Source organism: Chelonoidis abingdonii, chromosome 6, assembly GCF_003597395.2.
Source record: "Chelonoidis abingdonii isolate Lonesome George chromosome 6, CheloAbing_2.0, whole genome shotgun sequence".
In the NCBI taxonomy this organism is placed as follows: Eukaryota; Metazoa; Chordata; order Testudines; family Testudinidae; genus Chelonoidis; species Chelonoidis abingdonii.
This window is the reverse complement of record NC_133774.1, coordinates 109,385,645-109,403,618: the sequence shown is the minus strand read 5'-3', so window position 1 is coordinate 109,403,618 and position 17,974 is coordinate 109,385,645. Positions and strand designations below refer to the sequence as shown.

At 38.3% G+C, this 17,974-nt stretch overlaps 1 protein-coding gene across 1 annotated transcript in view; it reads right to left on the bottom strand.

Annotated features, from left to right (window-relative positions):
* TTC39B (tetratricopeptide repeat domain 39B) overlaps positions 1-17,974 on the bottom strand; it is a 125,468-nt gene that overhangs the window by 77,903 nt on the left and 29,591 nt on the right. The window contains exon 2 of the mRNA XM_075067322.1: positions 11,674-11,708. Coding sequence (XP_074923423.1) covers positions 11,674-11,708 — 35 coding nt within the window. The remainder of the gene's footprint in view (positions 1-11,673; positions 11,709-17,974) is intronic.

Sequence of the window (17,974 nt, the reverse complement as noted above, 5' to 3'; positions counted from 1 at the left end):
CGGGTGACACTGGGGAGAAGGGTTCTGCCACCCAGAGCAACTATCTGACCCGCAGCGTCCCTGCAGCACAGCCAGGGTAGGCCTGGGACCTAGAAGGAACAGTGAAGTGCCCTGATGTCCAGAGACACTGTTTCTGATGGTCCCTGCCAGAGAGCGGGGTGATGTGTTTTCCTTTAACCTTTCCCATTTTTCCTTATTCTTTTTTTAAATTGTTAATTAAATAACTTGTATTTGCTTTAAATTGTATGATGTGATCAGTGGGTCAGGGAAGTGCGCAGTGCAAAGAGTACCCTGGAGTAGGGACACCCTAGCCCCTGTCCTGGGTGACCACAGCAGGGTTGGGGGTTGAGCCCCCCAGGAATCCTGGGCCCAGCCTTGTTGGGGTTACGAGGACTCTGGCAGACAGGAGAGTAGAAAGGGAGGCCTCAAGGGCAGGGAGGCCTCTGGGTAAAGGAAGTGGGAGTGAGGACTCAGATCCTTTCGCTAGCCCACTTCACCGGGATAGTGCAGAAGCCAGGAAAGTTTCCCACAATAGCGGGACCATTCCTCCGCTTACACATTTATCACTTCCAAACAGTGCATCAGTGAAGACTGCTTTAGACTGCTGATGGTGATGTGACTGACTGCAGTACACAATGCAGCCACCTGCTATACACTACAATCCAGGGTCTCCAGCCAACTACAGCCCTGCTTGCTAGCTCAGATTTGATTCTTCTCCAGTCAAGCAACCAGCAAGGGAAGCATGGGATCACAGGGGAAGTCTCCTGAGCTTAGGATGGACCTGCAACAGGCAGCAGGTAATGAGGAAGTTTTGTTGAGTAACTGAGTCTGCTCCACTCCAAAAGCCAGCAGCAACTTGCCAACCTTCCATGCTTCTTCGCTTATCAGAAGTCCATCCCGCTACTCCAATCCAATCTCAAGTCAGAAAAGAAACTCCCTCAGACATGGAATCTTGGTGGTGGGAAGCCAGAAATGCAAGATGGAATTGCTGGGTAAAACCCAAAGTGGAAGTCTGGCAAAAGCAACTGGTGGAAACAAGAGACAAGAATGATTTGGGAAGGAGTGATTTAATGTTTTGGGTAAGGGGAGAAACTAAAGGCTTGTCTACACTTACAATGATGCAGCTGCACTGCTGTAGTGCTCCAGCGAAGACAATATCTATGCTGACGGGAGGGCTTCTTCCACGAGAGGCAGTAGCTCTGTCAACAGGAGAAGCCCTCCCGTTGACATAGCACTGTCTATACCTGGAGTTAGACTGCTATAACTACATCGCTCAGGGATATGGAGTGACATATTTATATGGACATGAATTCCTAGCACAGACCAAGCCTGAGTCTATTTTGAGAGAAATAGGGGACAGAGAACTTGGTTCATAAAGATACTCCTGAAGAACTTTTTATGAACCTTTAGCTCCCTCCATATTGCAGCAATTGGCAGGTGTTTAAAAAAATACTAGTAAGGGAGATATGCCTACAGAACTTTCTTACAAAGGCCTTATTCATGCACTCTGCAAACACATCTGGACCACCTACCCTTGACTCATTTCCCATCTCTTCCCCAATTACTAAAAATTACTCCATTCTGAAACCACTCCAATGAAATGCTAAGGATTTCCTGCAAAATAATTATCAGAACTTTGATTTTATTGGAAATTGTACTTTATTAACTGTGAGGAAAAATGATTTCCCTCCAAAACGAAAGGAATGTCATCAGGACAAGGAAGAATTAAATCCTCTTAATCTTCCTGTTCAGAGGCATCTTTAATGCTGCACAAATAGAGAGATTCGCCCCCTCCCCCCAAGATCAACAGTGAAATAGTTGACAATTTAAATGTTAATATTGGCTATTTTTAGATTTTAGAGATAACACCATAATGAGATAAGGAAAATTCACTTTACTTTCAGCGTGTCTCCAGATTCTAGAAGTTTAACTCTGCATTGGTTTGCCCTTTTCATAATTAAAATTCCAGTCGCTGCTCAGGGAGAAGAGACAGGCCTAGCTAAAACATCCATCAGCTCTTTCTCCTCTGTGGTAGTCCAGAGCAGATGGGGACAAATGAGTTCAAGAGGAGTAACTTAGGGGAAATGAAAGGGTAGGGAAAGAAGAGCCTACCCCAACACCTTCTGCTTCCTATAGGTCTCCTAGTCTGCTGAATCCTTTCTGAAATAAAAAGAACTTTTATAGCCTATTTCCCGTAGGTAAAATGATTGCTCCCCATTCACCACTCTGGACTACTACTCACAAAATTCACAGGTTTGAAGTGGTACGGTCCATAACAGACACGCTGGGCTGAACATATGGCCAAAGGACCTAGCACCCTCTTTCAGAGAAATTTAGATGGGAAAAAAAGGAAATAAAAAAGTTAATTAAAGGAAAAATTGAAAACACCAAGAGAAACGGAAAGGCAGATGGAAGGAGAAATGAAAATAGGGAAGTGAATTAAAGAATTAATAAGAAAACTCAGGAGACATAGCAAGTAAATATATTTGTTTAGAAATTTCATTGTCAAAATATTACAATGAAACACACACTAATGTTTGATTTAAAATTCAGAGGATAAAATAGTGAAAGGAAAATCTAGAGACATCTAGTTTTGGAAAGGAGATGAGCACAAGATCTCCATATTCTTAGGCACAAGGGAAGGGGAACCAGCTTTGATATTTTTAAAATGTAACCAGTTAATAGTGTTATTTGGCATGTTTGATGTACATCTCTGATGGAAATTTACAAGTGTAGTTGGTGCTTTTGTGCACATTTTTTAAAAAGAAAGGGGGGGGCAACAAAAACAAAGAGAAAGACAGACCAATCTTGTTACTCTCAAGTAAAAGTTAAATGGCAGATAAGTTAATACTTGTGTGAGTGTCTAAACCTATCTTCTCAAAGATCTTCATCTTCCAACATTCAGGAAATCACATGGGGTATTTTGATATTTTCCAGGGAAGATCCCCTAGGCACATAGTTTTTACTCCTATACAGATTCTTCATATTGATCAAGTTTAAATAAAACCAATTATATAAATGGTGCTTGCCACTGCCAAAGATGAACAAAGCGCCTCACTTGCACTTGCACATGCAGAAGTACTTTGTTATGTCTGATTGTGAGCCTGCCTCAGGGCATGCTTTCCTTTCAGAGACATTTCTTCTCTTGAATTGGTTTCTTTTCCTTGTGGCAGTCTGACACCACAAAATGATACTATGTTGAATAAAAACATAGGTCTTATAAAAGTTTAGACTGTGAACTCTGGGATTATAAAACTTTGCTCTTTGTGTTTCTGCACATTTCACCGTTATTTTACCCAAGTCATACACACACACACAAATTTTTAAATAGGTACCTATTTTAGGGGCAAGTTTATAGCCAAAATACAGGAAAATTTTAAGGCTGTCAAGCAATTAAAAATATTAAGCACAATTAATCACACCTGTTAATAATAGAATACCATTTATTTAAATATTTTTGGATGTTTTCTACAGTTTCAAATCAATTGATTTCAATTACAACACAGAATACAACGTGTACAGTGCTCACTTTATATTTATTTTTGATTATAAGTATTTGAATTGTAAAGACAAAAGAAATAGTATTTTTCAATTCAGCTAATACAAATACTCTAGTGCAATCTCTTTATCATGAAAGCTGAACTTACAAATGTAGAATTATGTAAAAAAAAAAAAAAAAACAACCTGCATTCAAATATAAGACAATGTAAAATTTTAGAGCCTGCAAGTCCATTCAGTCTTACTTCTTGTTCAGCCAATTGCTCAGACAAACAAGTTTGATTACATTTGCAGGAGATAATGCTGCCTGCTTCTTGTTTACAATTTCACCTGAAAGTGAGAATAGGCATTCTCATAGCACGGTTGTAGCTGATGTTGCAAGATATTTACGTGCCAGATGCGCTAAAGTTTCATATGTTCCTCCATTCTTCAACTACCATTCCAGGGGACAAACATCCATGCTGATGACAGATTCTGCTCAATAACAACCCAAAACAGCTTTCTTTTTTGGTGGTTTGGGTTCTGTAGTTTCCACATCAGAGTTTTGCTCTTTTAAGACTTCTGAGAGTATGCTCCACACCTCATGCCTCTCAAATCTTCACACTTTGATTCTGGCTAACTGAGCTTTTTCCAAAGACAAGCTAGATATAATTTTCCATGGTGTGAATGACCACATTTTGAACTTTGACTCACCTCGGTAAAATTAAGCAGACTTTCAAAAATAGCAACGTTATATGAATAGCCTAAAGTTTATGTATTTATGCTTGATGTCATCTACAGCTAGACAAACTATTCAGACAGAAATCCAAAAGCCATCAAACAATCAGAGCAGCAGAGACTGCTGAACTAAACTCTGATAGTTTTACTCAGCTGATCTTTGTGTGCAACAAAGCAAACATGGTGGAGGCGGCCAGACAATGGCACTTCAGATTCTTAAACCTTGGGTCAAGTTCTTTAGAATTCTCACATTGGTACCTTCTTTGTGTTTTGTCAAATCTGCAGTGAAAGTGTTCTTAAAATGAACATGTGCTGAGTCATCATCCGAGACTGCTATAACATGAAATATGTGGGAGAATGCGGGTAAAACAGAGCAGGGGACATACAATTCTCCCCAAGGAGTTCAGTCACAAATTTAATGAATGCATTTTTTTAAAACAAGCATGAAAGTATGTCCTCTGGAATGATGGCTGAAGCATTAAAGGGCATGCGCATGTTTAGTGTATCTAGCATGTAAATACCTTGCAGTGTCAGCTACAAAAGTGCCATGCAAATACCTGTTCTCGCTTTCTGGTGACATTGTAAATAAGAAGAGGGCAGCATTATCTCCTATAAATGTAAACAAACTTATTTGTCTTAGCTATTGGCCGAAGAAGAAGTAGGACTGAGTGGCCTTGTAGACTCTGAAGTTTTACATTGTTTTGTTTTTGAGAGCAGTTATTTAACAAACAAAAAAAATTTACACATTTGTAAGTTGCAATTTCATGACAAAGAGATTGCACTACAGTACTTGTATAAGGTGAATTGAAAATTACTATTTCTTTTGTTTATAATTTTTACAGTGCAAATATTTAGAATTAAAAAATAGTATACACTTTGATTTCAATTACAACACAGAATACAATATATGAAAATGTAGAAAAACATCCAAAATATTTAATACATTTCAATTGATATTCTATTAACAGTGGAATTAAAACTGTGATTGTCACCATTAATTTTTTGAGTTAATTGCATGCATTAACTGCGATTAATCAACAGCCCCAAAATAATTTTCTTAGTAGATGAAGCAACAAGCATATCTTCAATTTTTCTTTCTTTTTTTTTTAAATGCAGAAAGCTCAAATGGTATAACTTCAGACATAAATAAGGCCAGCTTACATTGCTTATTTTTCGAATTATATTAACTTGGTTCCTCTTTTACAATTCATAAGCCAAATATGGTTTCTCTGAATTGGACAAAAGGCCAAGCCAGCTGTCATTTTCTAATGTGCCTATTTAGTTAGGTATCACTTTCTTTTAAAAGGTTACTTCTGAACTTGACTTTCATGGACTTGTAATGTTTTAAAATGTCTTTTTAATGACTGATCTTCTACTTGACTCTGAACAGTCCAGGTACCAAATATAAGAAAAAGCTTAAACTGCTTACAGGTATGCTTGAATATCTACTTTTACAGCACTGCCTGGGGAAGTTTGAGGATCCCCCCTCCCAGCAGGCATGGACTTTCCTAAGTGTCTTAGACAAAACCTTTATTTAGGGTCTTCCCCATTCTCACCTGCGCTTTATCCACTGACAGATAAACACACGTGCAGGTGTAACTGAAACATTAACCACACTTCTGAGATTACAAGGATAACCTTCTAACTTCTTTAAACACTTCTGGCCTTTAATCTATTACGCCAGTAATACCATGTAGAGCAGCTTTGGTAGGATCATGGATTAGTAATATCCAGCTTTGGGTGGGGAAAGGAGAGGCAAAATAAGGACAATAACTGATAGCAGTAAATTATGTGCCTCCCTACTGGCACCTCTAAAATTAAGAGCCACTGACAAATTTAAGAATTCTTTTGAAAATCCTTTACTAAAATTCATATCAAGTTAAGTCCTCCTTTCCCACTTTTTCCTTTCTGATCATTGCTTCAGATAATGTATTTAAAAACTAAACCACCCTACATTTTTGACATTCAACTATGCCACAATCCAGTGTTTCATATCACAAATTGCTGCAGAAAACTAAATGATTAGGGAACTCTCTCTATGGGCATGGTTTATTTCTAAGAGGTTGGATTCTACATATGCATGCTACCGTACTTCCTTCCAAAGACAATCTAAAGGTAATCTACAGGGTATTTTTATGGCCACACATTTAGGTGAAAGTGAGGGAATGGTACATAGGATAAGAAACAGATAATATTACTATAATTAAAGAGAATTCTGTACAAGCTCTAAAGGCAAAGGACTCAGGAATGAGGTGGGGAGAGAAAGACCAGCTGTATGTACTAGTCTATATCAGGCTTTGGCATAAATTTGGGTGGGATCATGAGATTTGACTTTTCCACAATTTTTAATTTTACCTAATTTTCATAATTAAAAAACAAGACCTTCCAAGCTTCCAGAGAAAATTCATTTGAATCTGGGAGTAAAAGATATGGATCTCTAACTGCCCTAGAGAAAGGGGAAAAAAAAGTTTGTGAATGATTCAAGAACTGTTCAGCTCAAGGAAAAGCTAAGATGGGAAAGCATACGAATGAGGGTAAAACTGCAGATGTTAAAGGTTAATTTTACTAGATAATTAAAACAGACGATAGACTAGGTTTTTCATAAAGTTATAAGAAAAGTGAAGCTTTCGGTCAAGAATCAGTAATATAGACATAAGTTAAATGTGTTACATCCTTTTATTTCAGTCTTTTGTCTGAATTATGTCTATTTACACTGAAATTTCTTTGGGATAGAGGACAATATTATGTTTGTAAAGGACCCATTATATTTTTGGAATACAAGAAGTTAAGTGCAAAGATCTTAAATTGTCTATGACTAAACGTACTGTGGAAAAAAAGACATCTGAAAACTGCACCTTAAGGGGAAAGAGACTCTTAACAGGATGGAGTCACAAGCAGGGAGTTGCCTTCTTCAGTGGGGCAAAGGATTGGGAAGAAGTAGTCTGTAATGTCCTGAGCTCATGCTGGACTTAGTAACGGTCAGAGGCTTGAATTGTCAAAGAAAAAGGAAGATTAAACTCCTATCACAAGTAAGTAACTGGTAATCTTTGCCGTTACACTCTTGGAACATGCTGACTCTTGATAGTTGTGTTTACCACAAGTGAAGTTGTGATGGTTAGGATCGCATACATGCCCCTTTTCCCCCTTTCAGATTTGAACATTTGAGTCATCATGGCTATATAAGGAAATGTGTCAGTCTTTCCACTCAAAGTAACAAGAAATGAGCTTGATGGAGGAGTCACTTAGAGAGATTCTATGACTTGAGTTACACAGGAGGAGATCAGACTACAAATCATCATAATGGTCCCTTCTGGTTTTAAAATATATCTAGAGAGTTCTATAAAGACATGCCTATGAAGGAGATGTTTCAGGCATGCCATAAACACAGCTTTATGTCTGACTGAATAAACCTCTCACCCCTGTGGTACTGAACATCTGTAAAAGATCCTTACACAAGAATCTGGATACAGAATCTATCTAATCCATTTAGCCAATCTGAACAGAGATTGGCTTCCCCTTGGACTTGTCCTCAAACACCACAGCGAGCCCTGGAGATTTAGGGAAGGATTTTACCCTCTTAGATAACTCATCACCTATTTAGCATCTAACATATGCAACCTGGTTTGTCCTAGTAAGCTCTGACGTTTAGTGAATAATGCCAGATAAAGAGGAACTAGTTTTGTTGGAAACTCTCCTGATAGAAACTAGTGGTGTGGACACCAAGGCAGTTTACCCTAACAGAACACTGTATATGCAGGATAAACCACCAGATCTGGATCTCACTCACTCAATCTCTTCAGGTTTGTACACATGAGAAAGTTGCACCAGTATAACTTTAATCAGCTTTTAAACTGATCTAGTTAAACTAACTAAAACTGGGTGCAAAAGACCGTGTAGACATTTATTTTGGTATGAGCGTCTTATAGAAGTTTAGTTAAACCTATTCCTTGTAGCTTACTTAAACTAAACCAAAATAAGACATTCTTATTCTGAAATAAGAGTGTCCACACAGCTTTTTCCACCAGTTTAACTAGATCAGTTTAAAATTTATATTTTAAGTTATACCAGTGCAAATTTCTCATGTAGCTAAGCCCTTTCTGCATGTTATGCCCACCACTGACAGTTGCGGAACTAGATATATAGGAAACATTTCTCAGAGACACACACACACACACAATAGCTCGAAGGGTGCCCCTACTAATCTTAATATTAGGTTTAGTTATTAGGAAGGGAGAGGCTCTAGTACATGTGGGTAGACATGTCATTCATTGAAAAGAATCTTTTACAGTTAGTATATTCAAAAACTAAACACCTAGGTTCTATATGGAAGATGATATGCATGTATGGCTTCCAAATAATTCCTTAATGACCCAGAATTTCAAGTATTTCTTGTACACTACTTGATCATGTTGCAGTTCTTTGCATTCCAGGTCAAGAGTTTTGACCCAGTCCTATAGATTGAGGAATGACAGATTCCAAAGTCACCATATGGAGCTTAAAACTTTCATAAAATTCATATGCAAGTTGGCATGAAAATCTTCTCTTTTTAGCCACTGGAAATATCAACAATAAAAATCAGTTTTTCATAAGAGGGCCCCTCAAAAATGGGATGAGAAGAGAGAGAGGACTGGCAGCAGCATGAAACTGAACTGCTTAACCCCTCTACTATTTCAGGCAAACCACAGTTCCAAATTCCTTGTGCCTTGTATATAAAAAGAGTCTCAAGAATGACAATCCCTATGGTGTGAAGGGAAAGAACAGCAGCATGTCATTAGATTAAGAGAGGGGCCCCTCTGGTGCCCCATCAAATTTGCTGTTTGAAAGCTGAAATCAAAGATAGTACTAGGGAAGCTGAGACTGAAGACTTAAGCAAAGACTTCCTTTGGGTACAACTGGTTCTAGACAGATAAATGCATCCAGAGTGTCTGAAGGACTTCTCATCCTGGAAGATGGATTGTAGAAGCCCAAGGATCTTGAACCTCTCTACCATGCCTTAGACATCTTCTTGCTGCATGGATCCAGGCTCACCTCCTCTCTCAAATTCTCCAGAAGATGGCTGAACAAATGAAAGAGACTGTTCCAGGCCTTGTAGTTGTCTAAGCAGAGAGCAAGTTGCCAACGAGTATGCCTTCAGCTCAGACGATCCCCATTTATTTTTATTGCTCTATTGCACATAAACTGAACAAAACAGCTTCCGTCTTTTAATCTTTATCAGCCATGGTCAATGCCGATAAAGAACCCAGAAAAGGGTAGCTATTCAAATACCCAGACCCCCACCACAGCATTCAATATAATCAACTGGCTCTGAATCCTAGCAGGAAAAGGACAGAGTACACCACTAATAATGTTTAGGGCCTAGCAGACACTCATCAATGGACCACATTCCCATTCTGCGTCACCTCCAACACGATGTAGAGCTTATGGGCTCTCTCATGTGTGGCTGACATGAAGATATTTAAGGCCTACACAAAATTCACCTACCAGTTGGAACTGTCTGAAATAGTCTAGTGATGATAGCAAGATAGCAGTAATGGTGTCACTGGTGAAAAACAGATAGCTTCCACAGCCCTGTGATAATGAAACATCCTGATACTCATTTGTGCCAACAGCTGGTTCTGTAATACAGGCCTTCAAGATTAGCAAGTTAGACCCAGTGGTATTTAGGGAACTAACTCAACTCAATGGGAATTAGCTGTCTAAATACTTTGGGGATCTGGACCTTAGTCCGTAATTCAATTAATGCTTAGGATGTGTCTGTGTCATATGCCATTCATCTGGTTGGTAAAATTAACCTGAAAGAAAAAAAATCCAAGATTACATGCTATAAGTCATATGACCGGAGTGCCACCTGAAACTCCTACTTTTGCAGCATTCCCTTATGGGGTATCTAACTCTAGTTCCACATCTACACCAGCAGTTTTTAAAACACTGTCTCCTGTGGGATCAGTAACTTCTCTGGTGTAGAAGTTCTCTAAAATGAAGAGCTGAGTCTCACTTATGAGGCCTGTCAATGGATTTATGAACCTGGATCCTCTCACTGAGTCTTTGACGTTGAGGAAGCTGCAGTCTGAGCATCCTTCAGTCTGCTTGAATGCCAGGAAACACAAGAAGCCCTGGATCTAGATGTGAACTGTAATTAAATGGGAAACCAAGTCTGAGGAATGACAGCATAGATGATTGCTAAATTCTATGCATGTCTGTTCACTTAGACAATGGTGAGACCAGTCAGTGAGCTCAGTACAACAGTTAGTTACTCAAACTGCATTCTCCTAAGCTTAGTAATAGTAGCTCTTCCTCCTTGGTTCAGAGTAGTGCAGCCTTATCTATCAGTCCTCTCCATCTTTGCCTTAGAAGGCATTATGCTCTTCTCAGAGAGCTCAGATCCATGAAGGATGGGATCAGAGGCTCATCCTGTGAGCTCTCAGATTTGTGCATTGCCTAACAAAATTGGCTTTAGGATTAAGGCACCTGCCCAGTTCAGGTCTGATCCTCCTGAGACCATCGATACTGGCTTCCATGATTGGTATCAGAATGTAAGAGCTTTGCCCTCTTTAGCCTCTTCTCCAGTGTAAAGGTGGCCTCTGCACTGCCCCAGTCCTCATCCTTTTCTGTGATGGGCTGTTCTCCCAGTATAATATAGAACAGCCTTAAGACTGGTCTACGCCATGCTTCTTCCACCATCCAGCTTCACCGTCTACACTACTAGCAGGACTGGAGGGTGGTATAGAAGCCATAACTCCAGCTCTTTACCACTGGAAGTTCTACATATACTCCTCTCAGGGATGGCTATGCCAGATTCTGTTGAAAGTGCAGCTGCATAGTAACAGAGATTATCAGACATGTTATTGCAACACCATTTAATACAGCAAGAAGAAATATTAACTCTTATGTAGTTCTCATGCAGTTGGAGGGGAATTGATCACTTCTCTTTATGTGGAATCTTGTGCCACTATTGCATGTAACCCCACTTCCATCAACACATGGGGAGGGGAAGTCTGCACACAGCCAGGCGTGAGTGGAACAATCCCTGCTCAAGGTCTTTTGCTTGGCCAAATATGATAAAGAATGATAGGGCCTGAAGGTAATTTCCATCAAAAGGCTATTTAATGGTAACTTTGCTACTGTTCATACTGCACCTCTTCATGAGATTCCCCAGAGCTGTCGGTATGGTACTGAACTACTTTGCCAACAAATATGAAAGTTATAAAGGAAGAGTGTAAGGAAACACCAAATGCATTATATTCACACATACACCATGGCTGATGCTGCCTCTCTCATCCTGTTAGAGCTTCATTGGTTTTGGAAATATAAATGATCACTGTGCATGTGTACAAGTGAAATAGCTGATTTTACGAACACACAGATGTGTGGTGTATATTAGGGAACAATAATTTAGCACTCTGTATGACTCTATATTTAAAAATGGAAAATAAATATAAATAGTAAAATTGTACTTACACTGGGATACTTTCAAAGGCATCTTCAAAGTTTTCCTGCAAAATAATAAGCCAAGAATGACTTTTCAATAAATACAAAGGGTGCGTGTGTGCTGTTTTTTAACAAAGTGATGACAAAGTGCCACACAGCTACAAAATCAGATTGATTTTATTCTACCACTACAGAAAAAACTCACAATTGGGTATTTATTAGTAAGCTACTGGTGCATGCTTTGGTTACAATTTTAGCTAATTAACCAACACCCTACCATGGTTTATTGCCATAGAATATGGAGTTGAACTAGTGAGACCTCCCATTTTCATCACACCCCACAAGCAGAGCTGCCCTTTTAGCTGAAGTTTATGGTCCAGTGGTCACCTTAGGCTCACACCTCCTATTATAAAAACTATACTTGGGATAAATAATATATTTAAGATAATAAATATAAAAGCTTCACTGGAAATACTTAATAGAAAATTGGAGCTAAAAGTGCCTACAGGGCAACTGGATTCGTTAACTAATGAAGAGGCCATTTAAACTTGTACTCTCCCCATCAATCTTTTCTCCATTCTTTCCCACGGTTGCTTCCTCCTCCTCTCCCCATGTCCATTAAATCAAGCAATCATAGAAATGTAGGAATGGAAAGGACTTCAGTAGGTCATCTAGTCTAGTCCCCTGCATTCAAGTCAGGACTATGTAATAATTAGACTATGCTGGACAGGTGTTTGGCTAACCTGTTCTCCAGTTTGTCAACATTGTTTCTGAAGTATAGCGCCAGAACTGGACACAATGCTCCAGCAGGGGCCTTATCAACGCAGAGTAGAGCAGAAGAATTACTTCTTGCGTTTTGCTTACAACACTCCTGCTAATACATCCCAGAATGATGTTTGCTTTTTTTGCAACAGTGTTACATTGTTGACTCATATTTAGCTTGTGATCCACTATAACTCCCAGATCCCTTTAGATAGTACTCCTTCCTCGGCAGTCATTTCCCCATTTTGCATGTGTGCAATTGATTGTTCCTTCCTAAATGGAGTACTTTATATTTGTTCTTACTGAATTTCATCCTATTTACTTCAGACCATTTGTCCAGTTTGTCCAGATGATTTTGAATTTTAAACCTATCCTCCAAAGCACTTACAACTCCTCCCAGCTTGGTATCATCCACAAACTTTATAAATGTATTCTCTATGTCATTATTTAAATCATTGATAAAGATACTGAACAGAACCGGACTCAGAACTGATCCCTGCAGGACCCCACTTGATATGCCCTTCCAACTTGACTGTAAACCACTGATAACTACTCTCTGGGAATAGTTTCCAACCAGTTATGCACCCACCTTATAGTAGCTCCATCTAGGCTGTATTTCCCTAACTTGTTTATGAGAAGGTCACAGGAGACAATATCAAAAGCCTTACTAAAGTCAAGATATACCACATCTACTGCTTCCTTACTACCCACAATGTTTGTTATCCTGTCAAAGAAAACTATTAGGTTGGTTTTGTCAAGACCAAATTGTGTCAAACCATGTTGACTGTTACTTATCACTTTATTATCTTCCTGGTGTTTGCAAATTGATTCCTCAGTTGTTTGCTCTATCATCTTACCAGGTACTGAAGTTAAGCTGACTGGCCTATAATTCCCTGGATGGTCCTTATTTCCCTTTTTTATAGTTTGGCACTATATTTGCCCCTTTCTAGTCCTCCAGTTTTGTTTTTTTTCTGGCCAAATTTCTACTCTGTATAGGTATATTTGTATTAGTTCTTTGTTCCTTCTAGTGTTTGAAATTATTTAGTGAAACACTATCAAATGCTTTACAATCAACTGTTCTTTCATCCACTTATTTTGCAAATCTATCAAAAAATTGATACATGCGGAGAAAATCTGCTCTTGATGGACTCTTTATTGTTCTTCTGCTGTTGGTGTTCAGTGACTACACTTGTAACATTTTACTGCAGAGTTTAGATTTACAGGTTAGTGAAGGGTAGGATAAGCCTTTATTTGCACTACAGAAAACATTAGAAAATTGTGAGTTTCCATTGCACGGTGTGTGGGTGGAGAAGCACTACAAGCAATCAGTTGGCTGTTACCTTTGAAGGAGAAAGCACTACCTGTACCCAGTTGCTGTGCTTGCTGCCTCCTTCCCACCTAATACTCCACTTTCAATATTGCTTTCCTAGCTATGAAATACTTTGTGCTTTCACATTTTTATCAACAGCTTTTGATTCTACCTTTTTAAGATCCTGACTGAAGAGGAAGGGAGAGAGAGTATACATGAGCCAAGAAAGCACTATTGCAAGGAAGGAATATGTAGGTATGAGTACAGGTCTGTCGCATCTTACACGCATTTAACATGCGCGATTTCAGCTTTACTCTGTCGGCAAAAAAAAAAAAAGAGAGAAAAACAACAATTTAAATACTGTTTCTGTAGTGCGGGTGATTCCGCTCGTCATTCAACTCAATGTAATTTTGACTATACGCGGTTTTCACTTTACGCGCTAACTGCGGAACGGAACCCCTGCGTAAGATGAGACTTGCCTGTACACAGAGAAAAAAGTTGCCTTTAAATCCCTAATCTACAGGCTCTCTAGAAGTTGCTCACATGGACCAACAACAGAAATCCAAGGAGCCTGTAAAAAAAACTGCTGGACATGAGAGGGAGCAAGAGTGAAGAAAAAGGAGGAAAAAGAAAAGCAGGATAAGTAATAGCTTAAAAAGACAGATCAAGTAGTTTCTTGTGACTTTTTAAACACTTAGTTATCTATTGATTTTTAGTACTACTGTCTTCTCTCCTTCCATCACTACTGTATTTTCCACTATCAACATATATTTGATTTTTTTTAATATCTGATTTTCATAGAACTATATGAAGGAATGGCAGAACATGTTTCATTGGTCTATTACTACTAGTCTTTAGTAGCTGGAGGCCTATGGCATAGAACCTTATGCCTCATAAAACACCAGAGTTGCATAGTAATGGGCCAATAAGACATCCCCTTAGTGCTATAAGATGAACTGAATTTTAAATTTTGCCCTGGATGCATAAGATAACCACAGTTTTAACAGTAATAAAAATGGCTAACTAAATAAATTATTAGCAGCACAAAACAGGTATCATTTTTAAAGTCGCATTCAAGTGAATCTAAGTTTGTCTGATAGTCTGGTTTTGTGACTGGTGAGAAAGTATTTTTACAACAGTTCTGAAGAGTAAAGAAATAAAATAAGTAGGAGAAAATTCTCCTGACATACATCTTCACTACCATTTCTCCCAAGTAAGAAAGTGGAAACCAATGAGGGAATAAATGAATGCAACAATACGTTTCAGTAGAATACTGTTAGCCAATATTTGGGGTCTGGAACGTTGTTTCAGTTACAGTGAGAAACTGATAATGGAATCAGTTTTGTTTGTTTTTTTAATGCAATCTTGTTAATTTACAAAGAATCTACACAAAGTCTTGTATCCCTGAACACAGTAGACATTAGACAACTAGAGACAGTTTTTCCTCAAAGTTCCAAGTCCCCTTCCAGCCAACACTGCCCAAAAGCCCTCTGAGTTTTTCGCAGGGTCATGCTACAAGTGCTTTTCTGTCACTGGTGCCTTCTTGCTGCCTTCTCAGTCAGCTTCTCTGGGTTTTCTGCTGTTTCTCCCTCTCAGATATGCACTTCTCCATCAAATAATACCCATCTGCCTACATTTGCATCCTGTGAAGCCTCCTCCCACAAAGCTCAGATTCCTGAGCAGTGTACTTGGACCTGTGTTTTGCGTAATGGCTCTTATTGTTTTAGCTATTTTATTCCAAGCGTCTTATACTTATTCTGAATGAAGCACAGCTGTTATGCCCACCAGCCTCAACAAGGTTTCACCCAAACCCCAAAACATGACAAATCATTTGAAGTTAAGAATGTACACTAAGAATCAATATGCGAGACCACAAGCAAGCTTTAATGTAGACTGCAGTCATATCTACTTTATAGTGTTTAAGGGCTGTCAATTAATCGCAGTTAACTCACACAATTAACTCAAGAAAATTAATTGTGATTAATCACACTGTTAAACAATAGAATGCCAATTGAAATGTATTGAATATTTTTGGATGTTTTTCTACATTTTCAAATTTATTGATTTCTATTACAACACAGAATACAAAGTGTTTATATTATTTTTATTACAAATATTTGCATTGTAAAAATGATAAATAAAAGAAATAGGATTTTTCAATTCACCTCATTAGGTACTGTAGTGCAATCTCTATCGTGAAAGTATAACTTACAAATGTAGATTTTTTTGTTACATAACTGCACTCAAAACCAAAACAATGTAAAACTTTATTGCCTACAAATCCACTCAGTTCTACTTCTTGTTTAGCCAATCGCTAAGATAAACAACTTTGTTTACATTTACAGGAGATATTGCTGCCTGCTTCTTATTTACGACGTGACCTGAAAGTGAGAACAGGTGTTCGCATGGCACTTTTGTAGTTGGTGTTGCAAGGTATTTACCTGCCAGATAAACTAAACATTTGTATACCTCTTCATGCTTCAGCCACCATTCCAGAGGACATGCTTCCATGCTGATGATGCTCATTAAAAAACAAACAAACCATGCATTAATTAAATTTGTGACTGAACTCCTTGGGGTAGAATTGCATGTCATCTGTTCTGTATTACATTCTATATTTCATGTTATAGCAGTCTCGGATAATGAGTCAGCACGCATTCTTTTTAAGAACACTTTCACAGCAGATTTGACAAAACGCAAAGAAGGTACCAATGTGAGATTTCTAAAAAAACTACAGCACTTGACCCAAGGTTTAAGAATCTGAAGGGCCATCCAAAATCTGGGACGAGGTGTGGAGCATGATTTTGGAAGTCTTAATAGAGAAACATTCCGATGTCGAAACTACAGAAGCCAAACCACCAAAAAACAAAATCAACCTTCTGCTGGTTGCATCCGACACAGATGATGAAAATGAACATGCGTCAGTCCGTTCTGCTTTGGATCGTTATCAAGCAGAACTCGTTATCAGCATGGACATATGTCCTCTGGAATGGAGGCTGAAGCATGAAGGGACATATGAATCTTTAGCACATCTGGCACATAAATATCTTGCAACGCTGGCTACATCACTGCCATGCGAACACCTGTTTTCACTTTCAGATGATATTGTAAACAAGAAGCGGGCACCATTATCTCCTGCAAATTGTAACCAAATTTGTTTGTCTGAATAATTGACTTAACAAGTAGTAAGACTGAGTGGACTTGTAGGCTTTAAAGTTTTACATTGTTTTATTTTTGAATGCAATTATTTTTTGTACATAATTCTACATTTGTAAATTCAATGTTGATGATAAAGAGATTGCACTATGGTACTTTTATTAGGCGAATTAAAAAATACTATTTCTTTTTTACAGTGCAAATATTTTTAATCAAAAAATAAATATAAAGTGAGCACTGTACACTTTGCATTCTGTGTTGTAATTGAAATCAATATATTTGAAAATGTAGAAAAAAACATCCAAAAAAATATAAATAAATGGTATTCTATTATTGTTTAGCAGCATGATTAATCACGATTAATTTTTTAATTGCTTGACAGCCCTAATGTAAAGTATTTATCTCAAGGAAGGAACTTCAAAGAAGAGCCTAAGCAGGCTCTAAATCTGTCCTAGAAGCTTCAAGAGCTTGACTCTGTCCAGGGATGATGGGAAAAGTCATGGGTAATAGTTGTAAATTTTAGTAAACTGCAGATTAAACAACATTTACTGGGCAAATGCTTTTCATCTAAGCAGCAAATAAATCAGCTATAGAGGTCTGTTAGACATGTTACCCACAACACAAAAGGCAGGTTTGAAATCCAACTTTCTTCCAGTGCTCTGCTAGCACAGTAGAAAACAAATCACTGTTACTGGGATGAGGAATGATTCCCTATAGAACCAATAAACATTTTATCCCTAAAACTTAATTTAGGGGAGAAGTTAAGTTTTAAATTATAATAAAAAGCCTCCTGACAAAGAAAAGAAAACAAACAAGAAAATGGCTGACAAGCAGGGAAGTCGAGAAAATGCATGGGGTTTCAAACTTGCCGCTCCACCAGCCGAAAGTGGAAGAGTGGATGCTTGAGATACAGTCCAGACCACCCCAAAAGCCCAAAATCTTTCAAGAGGGCTCTGGGATGTGGTACCCTTTCATACATCATGAATCTGTACTGCAGTAAAAGTGTGAATTATATAATTATGGAAGTACCCTACTAGTGACTTAAGTTAGGGCTGAATTCTAAATATGAACTTAAAAGGGGGCATATAATCTTAGTTGTCTTTA